General features: G+C 35.4%; 1 protein-coding gene across 1 annotated transcript in view; it reads left to right on the plus strand.

The window, feature by feature from the left end:
* Positions 1-26,386, plus strand: part of LOC149838573 (ADP-ribosylation factor 1) — a 47,993-nt gene that overhangs the window by 10,688 nt on the left and 10,919 nt on the right. Inside the window, exon 6 of the mRNA XM_090006668.1 lies at positions 12,116-12,227. Coding sequence (XP_089862794.1) covers positions 12,116-12,227 — 112 coding nt within the window. The remainder of the gene's footprint in view (positions 1-12,115; positions 12,228-26,386) is intronic.

A 26,386-nucleotide genomic window follows, 5' to 3' on the forward strand; every position in this document is an offset into this window, starting at 1 on the left:
GCTAAAAAATGTATAGAATGGCAAGAAGCTATGCAAAATGAACTTAATGCTCTTAAAAGAGCTAAAACTTGAGATTTCCAAACTGTATCCATAGGAAAAAAAACTATAGGTTGTCGATGGGTTTTTAAGGTTAAGACTAAGAGCGACGGATCTCTGAAAAGGTATAAAGCTCGCTTAGTCGCAAAAGGGTATGGGCAAGAATATGAAATTGATTATGAAGAAACCTTTGCTCATGTAGCTCGAATGGTTACAGTTAGATGTCTTATTACTATTGCATCTATTAAAAATTAGAACATTTTTCAAATGGATGTGAAAAATGCTTTTTTAAATGGTGATCTTAACGAAGAAGTGTACATGGATGCCCCACCAGGCATGAAGATTCCTAAAGACAAAGTTTTTCGCCTTCGCAAGGCCCTCTATAGCTTGAAACAGACCCCCAAAGCTTGGTATGACAGGTTTACAAGTGTAATGATGGAAAATGGTTTTTCCTCATGTTATACTGATACTGCTTTATTTACTAGAAAATCTAATGCAAGAATTGTGATTCTATTACTCTATGTTGATGACATGCTAATTAGAGGTGATGATGTTCAAGGAGTCAAGGGTATTAAGTCCGTCTTGACTTCAAAATTTGAGATGTCAGACTTGGGTTTTCTGACATATTTTCTTGGAATTGAGGTTGCCTATTCGCAACGTGGTTATTTTCTATCTTAGTCTAAACTTGCTTGTGAGATTATTGACAGATCAGGAATTTCTAATGACAAAGTATGCGAGACTCCTGAAGTCGTGGGATAAAAAATGAAGATTGACAACGGAGTTCCTCTAACTGATCCTACTCCTTACAGGCAGTTGGTAGGTTCTTTAATGTACCTTAGCATTACTCGACCTGATTTGTCTCATGCTATACACATCGCCAGCCAGTTTCAGCACGCTCCTACAACCGTTCATATGAGTGCTGTCCTTCGCATCATCAGATATCTGAAGGGAACAATGAACAAGAGAGTATTTCTATCATCTTCCTCTGAATTAAAATTACTTGCTTATACTGACTCAGATTGGGGAGGTGACCCTAGTAACCGTCACTCCACCACTGGCTTTTGTGTTTTCTTAGGCGAGTCATTGATCTCATGGCGATGTAAAAAGCAACAGAAGGTCTCTCTGTCATCCACTAAAGCCGAATACAGAGCCATGGCATCCACTACTATGAAAATTGTATGGATTCGACGCCTTTTGGAAGATATGGGAGTGCTTATCAGAGAACCAACAAAGCTATGCTGTGACAATAAAAGTGCAATCTATATTGCCAAAAATCACACCTTTCACGAGTGAATAAAGCATATAGAGATGGACTGCCATTATGTCAGGGAAGAATACTTGAAGAAGGTCATTGATTTACCATACATGACGTCTGAGTATCAACTTGCGGACTTCTTCACAAAAGCTCTTTGTTCGCCCAGATTTCATTTTCTTCTTGACAAACTTGCGGTTATCGCACCGTAAGTTTGAGGGGGGGTGTTAAAATGTATACTCAAAAACATTATTTTAAGTATAAATATATATACTTATATACATAGAGATACATATACATATATTATATGTATACGTATCTTTATATATAAGTATATATATTTATATATTTTTCCCTTTTTTCTCTTTTACCCAAAAAGGGTATTCCTGTCATTTCACATTTTGCGCATATTCCATTTGGAATACACTGTATTTTTTTTATTTTTTGTAATTCTTTCTTTAATTTTTATTTTTTCCTTTTATTTTATAAAAGGTGCATTGAGGGTCCCCCCAATAGAATCGTTGGGGGCTCCCCAACGACTCCTTTGGGGAGCCCCCCTTTGCACCCCTTTGCTCTTGTATAAATAGGGGTGTTCCCCCTTGTTGTAAAATAAGCTTGAGAGTCTCAAGCATTTGCTTTTTTATGAAATACATGCCTTAGTGCATGTTTGCTACATTTATCCTTTTTTGCATATTTTGTTCAAGTGTTGTGAGAGTGCCTTCGTGCAAAGTATTTGTGCTCGTATGCGTATTGTCTCTTTGTAGACATTTTCACATCTTTCTCACCCACATATAGGGCAATTATTGCATTAATTCACTCATATGAAGAACCATCCACATATTTTCAAGCAAAAAATGATATCAAATGGATAGAAGCCATGAAAGCTGAATTAGATGCACTTGAAAAGGCTTCTACATAGAATATTCAAGATCTTTCTCCAGGGAAGAAAACTATTGGATGTCGATGGGTTTATAAAATTAAAACCAAGAGTTGATGGTACTCTTGAAAGATATAAAGCCCGTTTAGTAGCCAAAGGTTATGCCCAAGAATATGGGATTGATTATGAAGAAACCTTTGCTCCAGTAGCTCGTATGACAATTGTCCGAACCTTAATTGCCTTAGCTTCTATCAAAAAATGGTCTATTTTTCAAATGGATGTCAAAAATGCTTTTTTAAATGGAAAGCTAGTTGAAGAAGTATACATGGAACCCCCTCCTGGTCTAAGTATTCCTAAGGGTAAAGTCCTTCGCTTAGAAAAAGTTCTTTATGGACTTAAACATGCACCAAAAACTTGGTATGATAGGTTTAGTCGTGTTATGATTGATATTGGTTTTCAATTCTGTTTAACTAACACTGCTTTGTTTATTAAGAATTCTGATGCAGGGATCATTGTGCTTCTTCTCTATGTGGATGATATATGATCATCACTGGAAGCAATAAACAGGGAGTTGAAACAATCAAAACACTTCTTAAATCTCATTTTGAAATGACTGATTTGAGCTTGTTGAGATATTTTTTAGGCATTGAAGTTGCTTATTCTCCTAGAGGATATTTATTATCTCAGACTAAATTTGCTTTTGATATTGTTTTCAGGTCTGGTATTACTGGTGATAAGAAAGTTGACACTCCAGAAGTTGTTAATGTTAAAATGAAGATTGATGATGAAGAACTTCTTGCAGACCCTACTCCTTACAGACAGCTTGTCGGGGCACTTTCCTATCTATCTATTACCAGACCAGATATAGCACATGTTGTTCACACAGCAAGTCAATTTCAACATGCTCCTACTTCTGTTCATATGGGAGCAATCATGCGTATTATCAGATACATCAAGTCCTCTCTTTCACGAGGACTTTTCTTATCTTCCTCCTGTTCTGTTGATTTAATTGCATATACTGATGCTGATTGAGGAGGTGATCCCAATAACAGACACTCAACCACTGGCTTTTGTGTCTTTTTAGGGGAATCATTAATCTCGTGGAGGTGTAAAAAGCAGCAGAAGGTATCTCTCTCATCCACCGAAGCTGAATACAGAGCCATGGCAACCACGACCATGGAAGTAGTTTGGCTCCGACGACTGCTTGCTGACATGGGAGTTGAAGCAACAAAGGCTTCACAAATGTGTTGTGACAACAAAAGTGCGATCTACATTGCCAGTAACAGAACATTCCACGAACGCACCAAACACATCGAAATGGATTCACTACGTCAGAGAGGAATATCTACACGGGATAATTGATCTGCCATATGTCACTTCAGAATATCAGTTAGCAGACCTCTTTACAAAGCCTCTCGTTGCTCCCCGATTTCACTTTCTCTTAGACAAACTTTCGCTCATTGTACCGTAAGTTTGAGGGGGAGTGTTAAAATGTAAAACTGTACATATATATAATAATAATATTATATTATTATATATATATATAAATACAATTTTCATTTCTTTCTTTTCTGTATTTTTTTTCCTTTATTTTTATTTTTTGTCTTTATATCATCTAGTTCAGTTTAAACTAGAATGACGGTTGCTAGTCAAGTCCTGTCCAGACTTGACTAGCAATAGAGCTGTTAGACTGACACAGTCCAACAACTCTTAATAGAGCTGTTGGACTGTGTCCAACAACTCTATTGAGTCCTCTTTCAACTGTGTATATAAAGGGGTGCAGCCCCTCTTGTATTTCATTCCTATGCTTCTTAAACAATTGGTTTTTCATATCAATAAAGAATACATTTTTATTTTGTTTCCAGTTATTGTTAGAAAATGACATATATATGTATATACTTGAATATATATATATATATATATATATATATATATATATATACATACTTTTCGTAATACAAGAGTATGTATATGTATATATATATATGTATATAACTATATATTTAAAGTATATACTTATATTCTTGTAATACTTTTTTATTTATTTATTTTTGTAATTTTATTTCTTTCTTATTTTTTGTCTTTTTGTCAAACAGTCATAATTGACTAGAGCTGTTGGACTGTCAAAACAGCCAACAGCCTTTTTGTCAGGTTCTGTCAAACAGTCAAAATGTTGACTGTTTGAATTAGAGTTGTTGGGAGTAGCCCAACAGCTATCCCAACAACTATTTTAATAGCTCCTCTCATGTAACCTCTCTATAAATAAGGGCATGCTGCCCATTGTAATTCATATACAAAGGTAGAGGGTTTTACCTCTTACATATTCAGATTCAAGTGCATTTATGCACTATTCTTATGTCTGTGTTGTGGAGCATTTTGTATGCTATTTTGGTTTACCATATTGGGTGAATGTATGTTTTGTCAAGTTGTTTGTAGACTTGATTGTGTGAAAGACTCTTTACATGGTATCAGAGCTTGATGTATAATCAACCGTGCATTGGTGAGCTGCCTCGTAAAGCGTGCCTTATTTCTTTCGTGATTGGTGGTTCCTTTTTTTCTTTGGATTCATCATGGGTGAATTTTTTCTGCACAATACAAGCAACTCCAACTTCATTCCGCCATTCAAACTTGAAGGAAGCAACTATAACATTTGGGCGGTACACTTGGAGACATTCATCAAGGGTCAAGGTTTGTGGGGATTTGTAAGAGGTACTATTCTTGAACCCACTCCCAAAATTACATTAGGTGAAAATGACGTTGAGACTAGTCTTGAAGAAAAAAACAAAGCCATGGAAGAATACTACAAAAAATTAGATGAATGGGAAATGAAAAATGCCAAAATTCTTTCATGGATGCTTAGTGGAGTTGAGACAAAAATTGCCTCAAACCTTTTGTGTTACAAAAAGGCAAATGAAGCATGAGAATATCTTAGAGGTATGTTTACCGAAAAAGATATGGCTCACAAGTATTATCTCCAAGAAAAAGTTAGAAACATTAAACAAGGAGATAAGAATATAAGAGATTATTTTATGGAGTTATCTTCTATTTGGACCCAACTTGCCCAATTTGAACCCAAATGGGAAGGAAAGTGTATAGAAATGCGGAGAGTTCAAGTTGAAGAAGAGAGACTTTTCGCTTTTCTCTATGGTTTGAGACCCGAGTTTGAACAAACAAGGGCCTCCTTGCTATCATCTTCATCACCTCCTCCTATTCATGAGATTCTCACTAAACTTAGTGGAGAAGAGACTAGGCTAAACATGAGTAAAAATGTTAGTGTGCTTGCTACTTCTAGCAATGGTCAAGAAGAGTATTGCGCACTTGTCGCATCAAAACCAGGACACTATATCAAGCCATATAAACCTCCTCATTTTAATAAGAATCGAGGAGAATAAAAAATCATTTGCCATAATTGTAATGAGCCCGGTCATATTAGGCCTTAATGTCCTAGATACAAATATAGGCCTCAAGAAAAGCGTGTTGCGGCTGCACCATCAAAACAAGATGAAGATACTTTGAATCTCAAAGACCTCACCAAATCATTATCTCAACTGACGGAGGCATTACAACCACTGCTTAAAGGATCTACCTCAGGAGCGGCCATTGCTACCTCTTCTACTCTTGGTATGTGCTCTTGGCTTCTTGATTCAGGATCTTCTTTTCATATGACCCCACATAGATCTATACTATCCGAATGTCAACCTAATTCAAATGCATCATTTGTTTCCACTGCCGATGGTACTGCCTTGGAAATAGAGGGTGTTGGAATTTTTAAAAATGATTTGTCAAAACATAACAACTTTTATATTCCGAAAATAAGACTTATACCAAAACTTCATCTTAATCTACTTTCTGTTTCTCAAATCTCGGATCATGGATGTGATGTCATTTTCTCATCAAGTAAATGTTGGGTGCAGGATCGCCAGTCCGGGAAATTGATTGGGGAAGGTTCTAGGCAAGGAGATCTCTATTATATGGATTTCCTTTGTATTCCAAAGGAATCATTTTGCAACACTGCCCAAACAAAAGACATACGGACTTGGCATCATAGACTTGGGCATCCAAATATAAGAAAATTAAATTTTGTACCTATTACCAAGAATCTTTGTAAAGATAATTTTGAATGCAAAGAATGTTTACTTGGTAAAATGACAGTCTTGCCTTATGGTCAAAGAACTTTTTACTCCTCAATGCCTTTTGAATTAGTTCATTCGGATGTATGGGGTCCTGCTCCTGTAGCCTCTAAAGGCGGATTCTCCTACTATGTTGTGTTTATTGATGACTTCACTAGATATTGTTGGATTTACTTTCTTAAGTATAAATCAGATGTATTTGCAACCTTCAAAACATTCCATAACATGATTAAAAATCAATTTGAAAGTAAACTCAAAATTCTCAGAACTGACTCTGGAGGAGAATACTTGTTAAATGAGTTTAAACAATTTTTAGAAAATGAAGGAATTTTACATCAAAGATCATGTCCTAGAACCCCACAACAAAATGGAGTTTCAGAAAGGAAACACAGACATATTATGGAAACTACAAGAACTCTTCTTATTGCTAAAAATGTTCCAAAAAATCTTTGGGCTGAAGCTGCATTAACCTCAGTATATCTTATAAATAGGATGCCTTCCAAAACTTTATCTAATGAAATTCCTTTTGAAAAATTATTCAAATATGAACCTGACTATCAAAGACTGAGAATCTTTGGTTGTAAATGTTATGTTTTGAATGATAAAGGAGATAAACTATCTTCTAAAGCTATTTCCTGTGCGTTCATTGGTTATTCAGAAACACAAAAAGGATTTAAATGTTATGATACCAAAAATGATAAACTTCTCATTTCAAGGAATGTTAATTTTGTTGAAAATGAAAGTGGATTTGAAGAAAACATGTCGGAAGACATAAACTCTGATTATTCTTTCTTGTTCAAACTATTGTCTAATGATGAAAATATTTATGTAGAACCTCTTATTGAAAATAGAACAATAGTTGAACCAATAGTATACACTAGAAGAAATCGAAATGCATTCAATAAAGGTGTAAATCAAAGTAATCATGAAGCATCAAAAATTCCTTCAGAACAAACCACTATTCGTAGATCAGAACGAACCTCAAGAATCCCAAATAAATTTGTGTCTTATGGTTCATTCTCTCCTAAACATAGAGCATGTCTTATAGCTATCCACTCATATTTTGAACCCTCATGTTATAATGAAGCAAAAAATTTACCTGAATGGATAAAAAGTATGCACATAGAATTAGAAGCTCTTAAAGATGTTAATACTTGGGAAATTCTGGATTTACCTATAGGAAAGAAGACAATAGGTTGTAGATGGGTTTTTAAAGTAAAAACCAAAAGTGATGGATCCTTGGAAAGGCATAAAGCCAGATTAGTTGCCAAAGGATATTCTCAAGAATACGGACTAGATTACGAAGAAACTTTTGCTCATGTTGCCAGGATGACCACAGTTCGAATGCTTGTAGCTATTTCAGCTATTAAAAATTGGAATATATTTCAAATGGATGTTAAAAATGCATTTTTAAATGGGAATCTCAATGAGGAAGTATATATGGATATTCCACCTGGATTAATAATTCCTTCAGGTAAAGTGCTTAAATTAAAAAAGGCATTATATGGCCTCAAACAAGCACCTAAAGCTTGGTTTGATACTTTTAACAATGTTATTACAAGGTATGGTTTTAAACCATGCTATACTGATACAGCTTTGTTTATCAAGAACTCTTCTGCTGGTATTATAATTTTACTTTTATATGTTGATGATATGTTAATTACAGGTAGTGACAAGGAGGGAATCAAGAAAGTAAAACAATTTTTGAAAAATTCTTTTGAAATGACAGATCTTGGGTTTCTAACATACTTTCTTGGTATAGAAGTTTCATACTCTAACCGAGAATACATATTGTCACAAACAAAGTTTGCTTCAGATATTATTGACAGGTCAGGACTTTCAGATGATAAAGTTGTTGATACTCCAGAGATTGTTGGAATGAAAATGCGAGCCGATGATGGAGTTCCTTTAGACAATCCAACTCCCTTCAGACAGCTAGTGGGATCTCTTATGTATTTAAGTATTACAAGACCAGACATAGCCCATGTTGTACATATAGTCAGTCAATTTCAACATTTGTACATATAGTCAGTCAATTTCAACATGCTCCAACATCAGCTCATATGAGTGCAGTCATGAGAATTATTAAATACATCAGAGGCACTATAAATAAGGGAGTCTTTCTGTCCTCTTCTTCCTCCTTAGATCTTATTGCATATTCTGATGCTGATTGGGGAGGAGATCCAAATAACAGGCGCTCAACAACTGATTTTTGTATATTTCTAGGTGAATCTTTGATTTCATGGAGGTGCAAGAAACAACAAAAGGTGTCATTATCATCTACAGAAGCTGAATATAGAGCAATGACAACTACTACTATGGAAGTCGTGTGGCTCAAACAACTGATTTCAGATATGGGAATTCACCTTCAGAATCCTACAAGATTGTGCTGTGACAATAAGAGTTCGATATACATTGCTCGAAATCATACATTTCATGAAAGAACTAAGCATATAGAGATGGATTGCCATTTTGTTCGTGAAGAATATTTGAAGAAGACTATTGATCTTCCCTATGTGACATCAGAATATCAACTTGCTGACTTCTTCACCAAGGCACTATGCTCACCAAGATTCAACTTTTTACTTGACAAACTTTCGGTGATTTCACCATAAGTTTGAGGGAGACTGTTAGAAAATGACATATATATGTATATACTTGAATATATATATATATATTTATATATATATACATACTTTTCGTAATACAAGAGTATGTATATATATATATATATGTGTGTATAAAACTATATATTTAAAGTATATACTTATATTCTTGTAATACTTATTTATTTATTTATTTTTGTAATTTTATTTCTTTCTTATTTTTTGTCTTTTTGTCAAACAGTCATAATTGACTAGAGCTGTTGGACTGTCAAAACAGCCAACAACCTTTTTGTCAGGTTCTGTCAAACAGTCAAAATGTTGACTGTTTGAATAGAGCTGTTGGGCTACTCCCAACGACTCTAATTAGAGCTGTTGGGAGTAGCCCAACAGCTATCCCAACAGCTATTTTAATAGCTCCTCTCATGTAACCTCTCTATAAATAAGGGCATGCTGCCCATTGTAATTCTACAAAGGTAGAGGGTTTTACCTCTTACATATTCAGATTCAAGTGCATTTATGCACTATTCTTATGTTTGTGCTGTGGAGCATATTGTATGCTATTTTGGTTTACCATATTGGGTGAATGTATGTTTTGTCAAGTTGTTTGTAGACTTGATTGTGTGAAAGACTCTTTACAGTTATACCCTTTTTAAGGGTTATGCTTTATTGTCATTCTTGACAGTTGCCCTTGTGAATCTAGGCTCGTGTTTCGAAGATCCCCATTTCATTTCAGTATCTTCATGAAAGTGGCGCAATGCCACTTTTCTGACCACCAAAACTTTAATTTGTTAGTGGTCGTTGAATCATCTTATATCACATGTTGTTGTAGAGTACACTCTGATACATGACTATATCCTACCATACGGGCCAATACGAACAATAATCCTTGTACAACATTTTTTTATGGATGAATTGGCAAGTGGATAGAATAAATCTGTCTCAATGAGTTCCCTCTGACTCATGATAAAGTTTATCTTCAAAGAAAGTGTTTCTTTATAATCATCTTCACAGGGCTACTCCAACTTGCTCGCATGTCACATGCTTATTTTACTATTGTTAAAGGAAACCTACACAGAAATTGGCATTCCTGTGTCCATGTGACAAAATGCTTATTTCCTTTGTTAGGGGAATATCCTATGCATATATGCTTAATTGTCCTAGTATTCAGTTTTTCCTTAAAGTGAATATGAATGTGAACATAATATGTGCACCCAAAGTTGAAAGAGTGACATGGAGAATATTGGATTTTGGATTCAATATTTGAAGAGAGGAGTTCCTCTTAACACACTCACTGTGCATTATATTAACTAAATAGTCAGCCATTAATAGTGTATCTGTCCACTAATATTTAAAGACATTCATTTTTAAGTAGTAAATTAAGCGTGAGCTTCAAGGATGTTTTTCTCCTTTTCAACCACTCCATTTTGCTATGGGGTGTGTAAGGACAAGTAGTTCGAATGCAGGCCTCGTGGGCCATTGAGAATCATTTTTTGCTTCAACTATAATGGGATTTTGTTTGATTCACTTATCTCTTCCACTTCAATAAGGAAATGCCTTCACTTGAAGTGGTTGAATTACATTCTCACCACCTTACTAATTTCACCCTTGTCACACTCATTTAACACACCTCACTTAAGAACTAACCCTAAACCACAAAATTTATATTTTGGCCTCTTCAATAACACCACCACTTTCCTCACGCTCTTCTTGATTTGTTTGAACAGATAATATGAACAAATATAGTCCTGAATGCTTTTAACACTTCAGTAACTCAGAAAATCAGAACAGAGGGTTATTACAGAATATGCCTCGTCGCAAGTTGGTGGGTCGTCTTGTCAACTGAGATAATGAAAAATCATTTCAACAGTGAACTGTGAGTTGTTTCTTGATTGATGGAGCTCGTATGGCTTTGAAACCATGATGTTTGCACATGGGAAAACCTTGGGAATCAGTGCTTAGGTGGAAGAACTGAGAAGAAAAGAAGAATGAAGAAAGGAGTACACACACACTGAGAAAAAAAGAAGAATGAAGAAGGGAGTACACACACAGAATATCATACTTATTGCAGCCTTAGAACTTAGGGTATCAGAATAATAAAGATACCCATGATGCATAGAATTATAAAATCATGTATGAGGGTATAAAGACTACATATATGGCCAAATGACTAAAGCTGCCTATAATACTAACTTGTTGTGGTTCAACAACGTTTCAAGTTCTGAACTTGACTTGCAGCTTTGCTATGGATTAAGTTGGATTGGTTCCAATGCTGTAGATCTTTCTCAACTATTTGAAGTTTCGTAAGTTGTTTCCCCGGGTCTTTAATGAGTAAGTCAAGTACTTTCAAAGTTTTCGTAAGTACGATACTCCTCGCTTCCGAAACTTAATGGGAATCTCGATTCTCCCAGGCTTCTCCTATTCAGCTATTCTTTCCACACACTTCATCTATTCTTCTTATATGTTTTCTCACTCTACTTTTCATGTTTTTATGTGTTTCTTTTCATGCTTTCTCTAAATTGGCAATCATCATTTTTAGATTTTGTTAAAAATTTAATTATTACACTAAAAAATCATGAAATATAAGAAATAATCACTTTTATTTTAGTTTTTATTTGTGTTGCATTTCGATTCCCATTGAATTCTTATATATTTTTTTTATTCCTCGCTTCTGCTTCCCATATCGTTTCCCGCTTTCGCTTCCTAGTTTGGCAACCTTGATTTGGACCTGTTAGTGGATCTTTATTTGATTGTGGATCTAACATTTTACGTTAATTCCCAACTTTTGTGTGGTTGCTGCGCCTTGTTGAATTTTGAAAAGTATGGACATTGAGTTACTCTTAAGCCTCTATTTTGTAGGATACTTCAGATCAAACAAGTGATTTTGGTGAATTCGGTGAACAATAAATTTATAGTTGGTTATGGAACGATTGCTAAAAGGATTTAATGATCTGTAACTAACATACTGTTCTATGTTTAATATTAAAGCCTTTAGGTCTGTTATTATTTTTCTAGATGCTTCATACTCTTCCCATTCTTGTAAATGTTTCAGTTTATGATTTTGGGAAATTGGGATAGTAGTAATTTCATGAAGGAAATACTTCTTCCTTGCTTAATGGGTTTCTGCACGTTTAACAAATTTTGTTATGGATTATCTTTGAATTTACTGTTAGCTGTATACCATTGTTATCATTATTATTGTTATATTTTAATACAGGCCATACTGGAGATGTTATTTTCCAAATACTCAGGCAATTATATATGTCGTTGACTCAAGTGACACAGACAGACTAGTAATAGCAAAAGATGAATTTCATGCGGTCTTGGAGGTACAGGGTGTTCATTTCTTACAAATTATGCAAGTTTTAGGTTTGGTGACTATATGAATTCATATGCTGGAACGCGATGGCAATGTTTTCCATATATGTTAATGGCATACTATTTAGAAAATATCAAACTCTTTTATAGCATATCTTTTGAGTGCCATTGACAATACACTACTTCAAACACTCTTTTTTTGTATTTTTAGATGTCAAAATTAGTTTTGGATGGCACTTGATTTAGAACTGCTGAAAAGATAAGTCCTTGAGTCTTATTCATGGCACCCTTGTGATGGCACATTAGGCAGGCGTAACATGCCCTTTTTATTGGTTTGTGTGGAACCTTGAATGCCTCATTTGAGTTTTCACCTACTGTATTGGCTATGACTTTTGTGCTTGATTCTGCTGTAATGCAGTGAATGTATTGGTACTAGTTTGTTTTTGTGAGGCTTAAGTTGGCTCCTTATGAATCAACTCTTTGCTTTCTATTACTTGGCTATTGCCTTATATGAATTTTTGTTTGTTGGGAAAGATAAAAATAATGTGGAGAACCGTTCTAACTTGTAGCTGAGAACCATCCTTTTATATCTTAAAAGATGTGGTATGCTTCATTCTGGTTTTCATTTCAACTAGGTGATTTCATGTCAATTTAATAATGTTTAATGCAATGTTGTCCGTATCGTATCGATGCAAGGGCACAATACAATACACATATGGGTGTGTATTGTATGATACAGGCCGTATCGTATGATATAGTACCGGCAGATTTAAAATGGGCAAAACCGGAGTCTTAAGTTTTTGGGTTTTAAAGGGCTTTTGAGGGCCGAAACCCTCATTCATATAGAACATACTAAAGAGTTGTAATGAAACCAAGAGCTCTCCACACACCTCAAACAAGAGGCCAATACAAACTCCTCAAAGTGGGCAAAGCACAATAGCCACTTAGGGGCTTAGCCAACACACAATGTAAAAAATATATTTATTCACATAAAATGCACAGAAAATGCATTGCTTTACAAGAGGCACAACTACAAAATTTCCCTTGACAATACAACAATGTACATTTAAATGAAAAAATAAGACACAAAAAGTCCCTTTAAGGGGCGACACCTGTTACAATGGTCAAAATACCATAATATCCTTGGACATACAAATGTGTCCCCCCTACATCATGAAGGATTGTGGTTGTACAGAGCTACAACCACCCTCAATTATTTTTCCTAATAGTTACCAAGAATTCCTCAAGAAATTATTGTTTTTTCACACATATATAACAACTATCTTCTAACACCCCCCTCAAAACTCACAGAACGACAACCGAGAGTTTGCCAAGAAGAAAGTGAAATATGGGAGATGAGAGCGCCTTAGTGAAGAAGTCTGTCAATTGATACTCAAATGTCACATATGGTAAAGTGATGATCTTCTTGATGAACTTTTCACAGACATAATGACAACCCATTTTGATATGCTTTGTTCGCTCATGAAATATGTGATTGCTTGCGATATAGACGACACTCTTGTTATCACAACATAACTTTGAGGGCGCGAATAGGAAAACCCCCAAATCTTCAAGTAACTATCACAACCACACCTATTTAGAAGTTTTAGTAGCCATGGCACGATATTCGACTTCTGTGGAAGATAGGGACACCTTCTGTTGTTTCTTGCACCTCCAACATATCAAGGAATCACCTACAAAAATACAAAAACCAGTGGTTGAGCGACGATCATTATATCTCATCTTCAATCAGACTCATTATATGCAATAACATCTAATGTGGATAAGGATGACAAAAATAAACCATGATTAATAGTATTTTTAACATATATAATTATTCTCATTACAACACTCATATGTACTGGAGTGGGAGAATGTTGTAATTGACTAACAATATTAATAGCATGAGCAATATCCGAACGAGTAATGGAAAAGTAAGACAAAACACCAATCATTTGGCAATATGCAGTGAGGTCTTTCTGAGGTTCTCCATCTATCTATCCTCATTTTTGCATTGATGACCTCTGGCGTGTCCACCCTCTTTCCATTCGTAAGGCTTGACCTTTCAACTATCTCAACTGCATACTTAGTCTGAGACAAAAAATACCCTCAGGGTGTGTGAGCAACTTCTATCCCAATAAAATATCGAAGAAAACCAAGATCTGTCATATAAATTTTTTTTTTAGAACATCCTTGATATGGCTAACTCCCTGTTTATCACCTCCTGTGATAGTCATATCGTCCACATAGATGAGTAAGATAATTATATCTGCATCAAAAGACTTAACAAATAAGACAGTATCAGTATAACAAGATCTAAATCCTAGTTGATCCATCACATCACTAAAGCAATCATACCAAGCCTTAGGAGTTTGTTTTAAGTTATACAAAGCTTTTCGTAATCAAAGAACTTTTTCATGTGCCAAATTTAACCTGGGTGGAGGTTTCATATAGACTTTTTCATTAAGGGTTTCATTTAAAAAGACATTTTTAATATCTATTTGAAATATAGGTCATTTTTTAATAGATGCTATGGTGATGAGAGTTTGAACTGTGGTTATGCTAGCTACTGGGGCAAAGGTTTCCTTATAATCTATTTCATATTCTTGACTATACCCTTTAACAACTAGCCTAACTTTGTACCTTTCTAGTGTTCCATCACTTTTGGTTTTAACTTTATAGACTCATCTACATCCTATGGTTTTTTTTTCTATAGGTAAAGATTGAATCTCTCAAGTTTTGGCTTTTTCCATGGCTTCTAATTGATTATTCATAGCCTCAATCCATTCACGGTGATTTTTGGCCTCATTATAAGAAGAGGGCTCGATGTAGGAGTGTATGGTCATAAGACAAGCTCTATAGTGGGGTTCAAATGACTCATTAGATGCAAACCTCCTAGGTGCTTGGGATACCTTAGTAGATCTTCTAGGACTAGAGTGATCTATATCTTGACTTTGGGTATACCTTTCTAATGCACATGGTGGTTGGCTTTGTGTACGATGAGAATATGTTTGAAGTTCATTGTGAGGTTCAACAATAGGCATATCTCCTTCGTGATCATTATGAGTGTTACCATCGATACTCTCATGCATATCATGAATATCACTACTTTCATTCATATCAACATCATTACTTTCTTTAATATTATGCTTATTCATTAGATCAAACAAAAAAGAGTACTTACTGTTAAATTATGTACATTAATCATATTATGTAATATATATATTTTATATATATATGGTAATACATATACATATATTAATATATATGTATATGTATCTACTCAAATATATATATATATAAAATATATATTTCTATTTATTTTGTCATAAGGGTAGTTTAGTCTTTTCCCTATTTTTGCGCACATTCACTTTTCGGATGTGACTGTAATTATGTTTCTTTTATTTTTATTTTTATTTTTGTTCTTTTTATTTCTTTTTTGGATTTGTACCTAAAAGGTACCTTGGGGGGCCCACCAACATAGTTGTTGGGCCCTCTCCAACGGTCACATTTGTGACCGTTGGAGGGGCTCCAACGACTATGGGTGGAGCCCCTCCAAGGCCCCCTTTAGTGATGTTATAAATAGGGGTTCTCCCCTTTGTATTTCTTCATGGCTTTGAGTCAAAGCCCAAGTTCTCAATAAATTGATTCCATTATTTTATGCCTTTGTGCATTTGTGAGTTATTTGTGGGTTGTGCTTTTTGTGCACAAGTGTTCTAAAGTGTTCTTATTGTGCTTTCGTGGTGGGTTCAATATCAAGAATATTAAGGTCTTGATATTAGTATCTTGTTGGAGATACTTTCACATGGTATCAAAGCCTCGTTGGAAGAAAGAAGATCGTGCATTTCGCCTCTTGTGAAGCACCTCGAAAATCGTGCCCTCAAGCTAGTGAAGTTTTTGAGTAAAGCATTTGCTCCGGGCAATATTTTAGAAGCAACTTTTGTCAAGAAAAGGTTGAAAATCCGTTAAGGTACGCTTTATTTTTCATCTTCTCTTCTCCATAATGGGTGAAAAAGACTCCCACTTCTCTCTTGGTTTTAAACTTAGTGGTTCAAACTACCATGTTTGGGCCGGCAACATGGAAGCCCACATCAAAGGGAAAGGTCTTTGGGGTTATGTTCAAGGATCCATATCGGAACCCGAACCCAAGCTTTCTATTATAGAGAAAGGGGAAATCAAAATTCTTGAAGGAGAAGATAGACAAAAGGCCTTAGAAGAATATTCCAAAAGGCATGATGAGTGGGAAATGAAGAACTTCAAAATTTTGTCTTGGATTTTTTCGTCCGTTGAAACCAAGATCAATGCCAACATCATCAAATTTAAAAGGGCCTCCGAAGCTTGGTTATACCTTGAAAAAATGTATACGTCAAGGGACTTGTCTCACAAATACTACCTCCAAAAGAAAGCCTTGACTCTTCAACAAAATGATTTATCTATTCGGGAATATTTTGCCGAATTATCATCTATTTGGGACGAGCTTGCCATGCTCGAACCAAAATGGAGTGGAGAAGCTATTGAGTTAAGGCACAAACAACTTGAGGAAGATCGTTTCTTCAACTTCTTAAATGGTCTTAGACCCGAATTTGAGCAAATTCGGTCCTCCCTTCTATCGGCTTTTACCTCCCCATCTATTGAAGATGTCATCACCAAGCTAAGTGGTGAGGAAACACGTATGGGGATTAGTAAAAATAACCCAAGCATTCTTGCTACACCTTCTCAAAATGACTATGAAGTGGTCAATGCCGTGTCAAGACCCGGTAATAATTTGAAGACCTACAAACCGCCCCATTTCAAAAATCAAGGGCAAAATGATCGATATGGCAAGAGAGATTATAGCAAATTAACTTGCCATTTTTGTAAAGAACCGGGACATATCAAACCAAATTGTCCTAAATGGAAGAAATTCCTCGCCGCGGCTTTAGCATCCCAATCGGAGGAACGGCCTTCAACATCGAATGAACCTCTTTCGCTTCATCAAATTATGGATGCTCTTCAACCTCTTCTCAAAGGAGGCACTTCTGGAGCCGCCATGTCATCTTCTTCCTCTCTTGGTAAGACATCTTGGCTACTTGATTCTGGTGCTTCGTTTCATATGACTCCAAGTCATTGTTTTCTCTCTAATTATTCTGAAAATCGCCTTCCATCTTTTGTCTCAACCGCGGATGGAACCCCTCTTGAAATTAAAGGAATGGGTAATTTTGAAAAACAAGATTTTTTTATCCCAAAAATTCGTTTTATTCCAAAACTAAACTTAAATTTACTTTCCGTTTCTCAACTCTCGGACTATGGTTGCGATATAAAGTTCTCTTCTAATAAATGTTGGATACAGGATCGCCAGTCCGGGAAATTGATTGGGGAAGGCTCTAGGAGAGGAGACCTCTACTATGTTGATTTTCTTAAAATTCCTAAGAATCAATTTTGTAATGTTGCTCAAAACAAAGATATTCATGTATGGCATAAGAGATTGGGTCATCCCAACATTGTTAAAATCTCTTATTTGCCTTTTGTTAAGAATCTTTGTAATGAAAATTTTGTTTGTAATGAATGTATTCTTGGAAAAATGAGAAGTCTTCCTTTTCCTCAAAGATCCATGTTTACAACAAAACCTTTTGAAATCGTTCACTCCGATGTATGGGGTCCAGCTCCGGTGATATCCAAGGGAGGTTTTTCGTACTATGTTATCTTTGTGGGTGATTTCACTAGGTTTAGTTAGATATATTTTCTTAAACATAAATATGAAGTTTTTTCAACTTTCAAAACATTTCATATGATGGTTTTAAATCAATTCAATGGAAATTTGAAAATTTTTAGAACTGATTCAGGTGGCGAATACCTTTCCAATGAATTTAAAAGCTATCTTGAAAACTATGGAATTCTTCATCAAAAATCTTGTCCCAAAACCCCCCAACAAAATGGGTTGGCTGAACGGAAACATAGGCATATTATTGAAACCACACGAACCTTGCTCATTTCTCAAAATATACCGAAAAAACTCTGGGCGGAGGCTGCTCTTACCTCTGTCTATCTCATAAATAGACTTCCATCTAAAAACTTGAACAAGATTTCCCCGTTTGAAAAATTATACGAAAAAGAACCTGATTATAGCAGGTTAAGGGTTTTTGGATGTAAATGTTTTGTCCTTACTGATAAAAATGACAAACTCTCCCCTAAGGCCATTCCTTGTGCCTTTCTTGGTTACTCTGAAACTCATAAAGGTTTTCGCTGTTATCATGTTAAGAGTGATAAACTTTATGTTTCCAGAAATGTAAGCTTCTTGGAAAATGTTAGTGGTTTCGAAAAACTTGAAACTAATGATGAGAATATAGATTATTCTTTTCTGTTTGATTTGTTAACTGAAGATGATGATACTAGCGATGATGAAACAAATCTAAATGTTGAATCTCATACTGATCAATCCATTAATGAAGAACCACATAGAGATCCTATAACCTACTCTCATAGAGATAGGAGTACTTTTAGAAGTGCTCTCGAAAGATATGATAGTGAGTCTACCCCTTCAAGTGAAGGAAATCTTCGTAGGACCGAAAGATCAAGAAAACCCCCTTCTAGGTTCATCTCATATGAGTCTTTTTCACCAAAATATAGAGCCTGTCTAAGCGCCATTCACTCGTACATAGAACCTAGGGATTTTGAGGAAGCACGTAAATACCCAGAATGGATAGTTGCTATGAACAATGAACTTGAAGCCCTAAAGAAAGCAAGAACCTGGGAGTTTCAAGACCTTCCTAAAGATAAGAAAGCAATAGGGTGTAGATGGGTGTTTAAAGTCAAAACTAAGTGTGATGGGTCTCTTGAGAGATATAAGGCCCGCTTAGTTGCAAAAGGGTATGGTCAAAAATATGGGATTGATTATGAGGAGACTTTTGCCCCCGTTGCTCGGATGGTCACCGTCCGATGTCTTATAACTGTTGCTTCAATAAACAAATGGAACATCTATCAGATGGATGTTAAGAATGCGTTTTTAAACGGAGATCTAAACGAAGAAGTATATATGGATGTTCCTCCTGGAATGGAGTATCCTAAAGGGAAAGTGCTTCGTCTTCGGAAAGCACTGTATGGTTTAAAACAAGCTCCCAAAGCTTGGTATGATAGGTTTAACTCTGTAATGTTAGATAATGGTTTTTCATCATGCTTTACTGATACTGCTTTGTTTGTTAGAAAGTCTAATGCAGGGATTGTTATTCTGTTGCTATATGTGGATGACATGCTTATTACTGGGAGTGATTCTAAAGGGATTAAAAGCATAAAGTCCATATTAAAGGATAAGTTTGAAATGTCTGATTTGGGTTTCTTAACTTATTTTCTGGGTATTGAGGTTGCATACTCTCATAGAGGGTACTTTTTGTCTCAAACTAAGCTTGCATCTGAGATTATTGACAGGTCAGGTATTACAGATGATAAAGTTTGTGAAACTCCTGCTATAGTAGGAGCAAAAATGAAGATTGATGATGGTGTTCCTCTCTCCGATCCTACTCCCTACAGGCAACTAGTAGGCTCGTTGATGTATCTAAGTATCACCAGACCCGATATCTCACATGCGGTGCATACGGCAAGCCAATTTCAGCATGCACCAACTTCTGTTCACATGGGTGCTATCTTGCGTGTCGTGAGATACCTAAAGCACACTATTAATAAGGGAGTTTTTTTGTCTTCCTGTTCTGAGTTAAAATTAATTGCTTATACTGACTCTGATTGGGGAGGTGACCCAAATAACCGTCACTCCACCACTGGTTTTTGTGTTTTCTTAGGAGACTCATTGATCTCATGGAGATGCAAGAAGCAGCAAAAGGTATCTCTATCATCAACTGAAGCTGAATATCGTGCCATGGCAACTACTACCATGGAAATTGTTTGGATTCATCAGTTGCTGGAAGATATGGGAATCAAAATTGAAGGGCCTACCAAGCTTTGCTGTGACAACAAAAGTGCGATTTATATTGCTAAAAATCACACTTTTCATGAGCGGACTAAACATATCGAGATGGACTGTCACTATATTCGGGAGGCGTATCTCCAAGGAATCATTGACCTTCCATATGTCACGTCCGAGTATCAGTTGGCAGACTTCTTCACTAAAGCCTTGTGTGCTCCGCGCTTCAACTTCCTTCTTAGCAAACTCTCGGTCATCCTGCCCTAAGTTTGAGGGGGGGTGTTAAATTATGTACATTAATCATATTATGTAATATATATATTTTATATATATATGGTAATACATATACATATATTAATATATATGTATATGTATCTACTCAAATATATATATATAAAATATATATTTCTATTTATTTTGTCATAAGGGTAGTTTAGTCTTTTCCCTATTTTTGCGCACATTCACTTTTCGGATGTGACTGTAATTATGTTTCTTTTATTTTTATTTTTATTTTTGTTCTTTTTATTTCTTTTTTGGATTTGTACCTAAAAGGTACCTTGGGGGGCCCACCAACATAGTCGTTGGGCCCTCTCCAACGGTCACATTTGTGACCGTTGGAGGGGCTCCAACGACTATGGGTGGAGCCCCTCCAAGGCCCCCTTTAGTGATGTTATAAATAGGGGTTCTCCCCTTTGTATTTCTTCATGGCTTTGAGTCAAAGCCCAAGTTCTCAATAAATTGATTCCATTATTTTATGCCTTTGTGCATTTGTGAGTTATTTGTGGGTTGTGCTTTTTGTGCACAAGTGTTCTAAAGTGTTCTTATTGTGCTTTCGTGGTGGGTTCAATATCAAGAATATTAAGGTCTTGATATTAGTATCTTGTTGGAGATACTTTCACACTTACATGGTTTCTTAGACTCAATTTTTACCAAACCATTTTCATTTTGAAGAAGTTACATTTCTTGAGGTATAAAGCTTGTCATTTTCAATATCATAATATCTATTTTTTTTGTTTTCGGCATAGCCTAGGAAAACATAAGGAATAGCCTTAGCGAAAAGTTTATCATTTTTATTGAAAATAACAAAACATTTGCAACCAAACATTCTTAATTTTGAATAATCATGAGGTATTTTAAATAGTTTTTTAATAGGAGAAGTGTTTTCAAGAATAGTGAAAGGCATTCTATTAATTAAGTAAACCGTCGTAAGGGCTGGATATTAGAAGAGTCCTAGTGGTTTCAATAATGTGTTGATGCTTTCTTTCGGCCAACCCATTTTGTTGTGGGGTGTAAGGGCAAGATTTTTGATGAGTAATCTCTTGTTGATCAAGAAAGCTTTTAAAATCTTTTGATAAAAATTTTCCTTCGGAATTGGATCTAAATATTTTAATAGATGTTTTGAATTGCTTTTTAATATAACTATAAAAATTTTGAAAACATTCAAATACTTCGGATTTAAGTTTAAGAAAGTAGATCCATGTGTGCCTACTATAGTCATCTACAAAAATTACATAATAAGAAACTCATCCTTTGGACATAACCGGTGCTGATCCCCATATATCTGAATGTATTAACTCAAAAGGTTTTTTAGATACAAAATGACTATTTTAAAAAGGTGGTGATTTCATTTCCAAGTATGCAATCTTCACAAGTCAACTCTTTTCCATTACAATTTTCAAGAAAAAGAAAAAATTACATTTTTGACATACTTGTATGTCCTAATCTCTTATGCCAATGTTCAATACTTTTCTTTTCAACAAAACTATAAAAAATTTGATTTGATAGTTCCAAGTTGTCCATGTAATAGAAGTCTCCTCTTCTATGGCCTCGCCCAATCGGCTTCTTGAATCAGAGATCCTGTACCAAGCAATCATTAGATGAAAAAGGTGACCTCATACCTATGGTCGGTAATTCGATAAATAGATAAGAGCTTCAGGTTAAGTTTGGGTACTACTCTAATGTTTGAGACATAAAATTTTTTATTGTTTTTAGATTTTTTTTTAAGAATACAGAAGCTTTTAATTTTCAAAGATGTTTCATCGGCAGTTGAAACATAAGAATCATTTGAGTTAATCAAACATTTGGATAGTATGAAATCATTTAGAGTCATGTGGAAAGAGACACCGAAATCAAGAATCCAAGAGTTCTTACCGGGGTCCACACATGTTGATACAGCCACACCGGAGAGAGAGAAAAAATGACCTTTGAGTAGTGGTTGAAGGATTTTCACGAGTTATACAAAGGGGACACTCTTGGAACCTTCATTTATGCCATTCTTTTCGCTTGATCCCATAGAAGTCACCTTTTCATTTCTCTTTTGTGGGTAAAATGACTTGATGTGACCCGGTTCTTTGCAAAAGTGGCACATTATCTTATCACTTTTCTTGTACTCATAGTCGCTAGAGTTTCTTTCATTGTCATTTGTGTTCTTCCCATAATCACTTGAGCTCTTTCCATTGTCATTTTGGCCTCTTCCAAAGTGAGGAGGCGTATATGCTTTTGCATGATTCCCGAGTGTTGACATAACAAGCACTTATCCTCATCATTGTTAGAGGAGGTTTTCTTCAACCTATTATCTTCTATAGTTAGTTCTTCTAAAGTTTCTACTATGGAAGGAACTCCTCTATGAAGAAGGGCCAATTTGGTTCCTTCAAATTTGGGCCTAAGCCTATTTATGAAATGATAAAAATGCTCCAAGTTGATTTGTTTTTCTCAGAGTTCATTGTCAGGTGGACAATATCACTTAAGCTCCAAGAGAGTTCATTCATCTCAAAGGAGTGATAGAGCATTGTAATATTCTCTTATGCTCATATCTCCTTGGGTCGCGATTCTTTCTTTTTTTGGAGATTACATATATGAGCTATATCTCTTAAAGAATACATATATTAGAGATATTTTCAAGCATCACTAGTAAATACAAACTTTGCTAAGCTAGAATATTTTTTTATTTCAACATTATTGATGAGTCATCCCATGATTTTGGAATGACCCATCTTCCACTCCTTCCACCTCTTTTCATAGTCGGCAATGACTTTATTCATCTCATCTCCTTGAAGTGCAATTTCTTTGCCGTTTTCATTCTTGGTGAGTACAAGCTTTGGTTCCTTCTCGAATCCATCCACCAAGCCCCATATGCCCTTTTCTCAAATTTTGTGCTTCACTATGGATGCCCACATCACATAGTTTGTGTCATTGAGCCTCACGAGTACAGTGGTGATCATTTCTCATTCATCCTCCATAGGAACAAGAAGAGAAAGAGAGATAAGGAAGAAGAAGAAGAGAATGAAGGTGGAATTCTTTTTGGCACCATGAGTTCACGATCATATGATCCACAACCTCACGTCCACACAAGCACGCTTTTACCACGATCAAAATAGCAATGTCTCTGATACCATGTAACGAAGCCAAAGGCTCTTCACACACCTCAAACAAAAGGCTAATACAAACTCCTCAAAGCGGGCAAATCACAATAGCCACTTAGGGGCTTAGCCAACACAATGTAAAAAATATATTTATTCACATAAAATGCACAAAAAATGCATTGCTTTACGAGAGGCACAATGCCTATATTTATATACAAGAGGGAGTGAGAAGCTCCAAAGGAAATAGCTTTGGGGGGGCAGGGGCGGCTCAAGAGAAGTTGATGCCCTAGGCATATTTCATTGGAGCCCCATATTTCTCCATTATTTTTTTTTTTCATTGGAGGCCCTCAGCATGAGGCTTGAGTATGTGCCATGTTTCATTGGAGGCCCTCAATACGTGAAATATAAGCATTACATTTGTTTTTCATTTGAGGCCTTAGGCGGTGACCTCAATTCCCAAAAAGGCCTATCTAGCCGTTGGGAGCTCCCAACAACTATATGAATGTTGTATTGTCAAGGCACAAAAGTGCCCTTGACAATACAATAATGTACATTTAAATGAAAAATAAAAGACACAAAAAGTCCCTCTAAGGGCCAACACCTGTTTCAATGGTCAAAAGACCAAAATACTCCTAGACATAGAAATGTATATATATATATATATATATATATATATATATATATATATATATATGAACATATATAACAACTATCGTCTAACAAGAGTTTTCCATGCACCCTAGGAGCCGTGAGACCGTTTTGGGGGCCGATCTTTGCGCCGGGGAGAGGGCTTTCATGATTTCGTGAAAAGTACATTTGCACCATCTTTTCACCCAAAGAAGTAGGTTAATGTAAAAACAAACTTATTTCTTGCTTTTATTGAGTTATTTTAGAGGAAGATGGCTTCAAATGATCCTGCATGCAATGGGGCACTCGTGTAATGAGTAAAAAATGATTGAAAATCGAGTGCAACTATTGCCACACAATTTTTTGAGGTGGTATATCTTGGTTGAAGCATCGTTTAGCCGAGACACAGCAAAATGTTGCCCCATGCATGTCAAAGAATTTGTTGGATGCCATAAAATGGCAATGCCAACAATTACTAGTTACATGGTAGCATTGAAATGGCAATGCCAACAACTACTAACAATTACTAGCTACATGGTGCTGTGAAATGGAAATGCCAACAACTATTGCCATACAGTTTATGGTTGCATTTTGTGCATTTCATCATTGTTTTGTATGCTATGATTTTTTAGAATTTTTTTAAAAAAATTTCTGATTTTTATGATTTTTTTAGAATTTTTATTTTTTTTTTCAAATTTATGATTTTTTACAATACAATACTTATCTTATTTTGGGCCCGACCGATACGGTTTACGATACAATAGGTACAACCTTGGTTTAATGTCTCTAGTTAACTGGGAAAGGTCATCTCATTCCATTAGGTCTAATCTCCATTAAATAGAGAGATTAGGAAAAAGATAAACATGTACAAAAATACCCTTAGCTATAATGAGGAAATACGATATACCCAAACTATTAAATAATTACGAGCCTACCCCGTACAATTTCTCAACAGGGGGAACGAGAGGGAAAACCAGAGAGGGGAGGTATCGTGGTGAGGACGGAGCCATAAAAACCCTAAAAAAATGTTGGGTCGGGTCTGGGTTGGACCCCACCTGGATTAGTGCGGGACCCAACCCAGGGCATACCTGCATTGAGTTTGGTACCAGTACCCGTGTCTTGCCATGTGGACACAGGTACGACACCCCAAATGGTGTGTCTATGTTACATAGGTATTTGATGGTGTAACGTGATAAGGAATGCCAAGTGTTTTTCACCCATGCCCTTGGAGCAAATTTTGCATTGTTAGGATCATGTGTTCTAGGTAAGCTACTTGGTTGCCGAGACACCACTTATATTGCATTCGATGACACAAATATCATCAGTAACCGACGCACACCATGGAAGGGGGCTTGCTTTCTTAATCTCCTTTGTGTAGTCAATATGGTAGCACTTATTATCATGTTGTAGAATTATTATGCTGTTGGGATCTTTTATTTATTTTCCTATGTGTATGCACCATAGTCAACTGTATCGTTCAAGGTAATTTCTCGGCAAAGGTTTTCTTAGAGATATTTTCAAAAAGTGATGTTTCTCAAAAAATTTGGAAGCTATGAATAATAAAAAAAATAAGAAATATTTGGTTTTGTATTACTTTTCTGTAAAAATATAAAGAAACAATTAGGAAAGGTTTTAAAATATAAAATAAACAAAAAAGGTACTTAAAATATATAAAAAGGATGGTTTTTTGAAAATCTCAGGAATATTTTGGGAAAATATCGCGATATTTTAGGTTTGGCGATATTTTGAAAATCTCAGAAAAATATTGGCTGGCCTTGAAATACCGATAATATTATGATATTTTCAAAATATCATCAATATTGATGTCTATGGTATGCACATACATGCCAACCAGAACTAGTAACTTATGCATTCTTTCTTTATACATACATGTGTACATGTGATATGTGAAAGCAAGGTTATAAGTATCGTATCGTTACCCGTATCGGTCAGGCCCAAAGTAACACTGTATCATATCATAAACGTATCATAATTTTTTAATAAAAAAATTCAAAAAAATCAAGAAACATCAGAAAAAATAGAAAAATTCTATAATAATCATCACATGAAAAATGATGAATTGCACAAAATACAACCATAAAATCACATATGAAGCATTTATGTCTCTATGAGCCGCATAAGACATCATCAAACATGAATTAATATAGAATCATAGATAATATTGCATGCATATCTAACAAAAACAATGTAAAATATTAAATATTTTGCAATTAAGAACATGCCACAAGACTCATACTTTCATATTGTATAAACAAAAATATTATGGCAT

This window comes from Nuphar pumila, chromosome 5 (assembly GCF_984573655.1).
Source record: "Nuphar pumila chromosome 5, dmNupPumi1.hap1.1, whole genome shotgun sequence".
Lineage (NCBI taxonomy): Eukaryota > Viridiplantae > Streptophyta > Magnoliopsida > Nymphaeales > Nymphaeaceae > Nuphar > Nuphar pumila.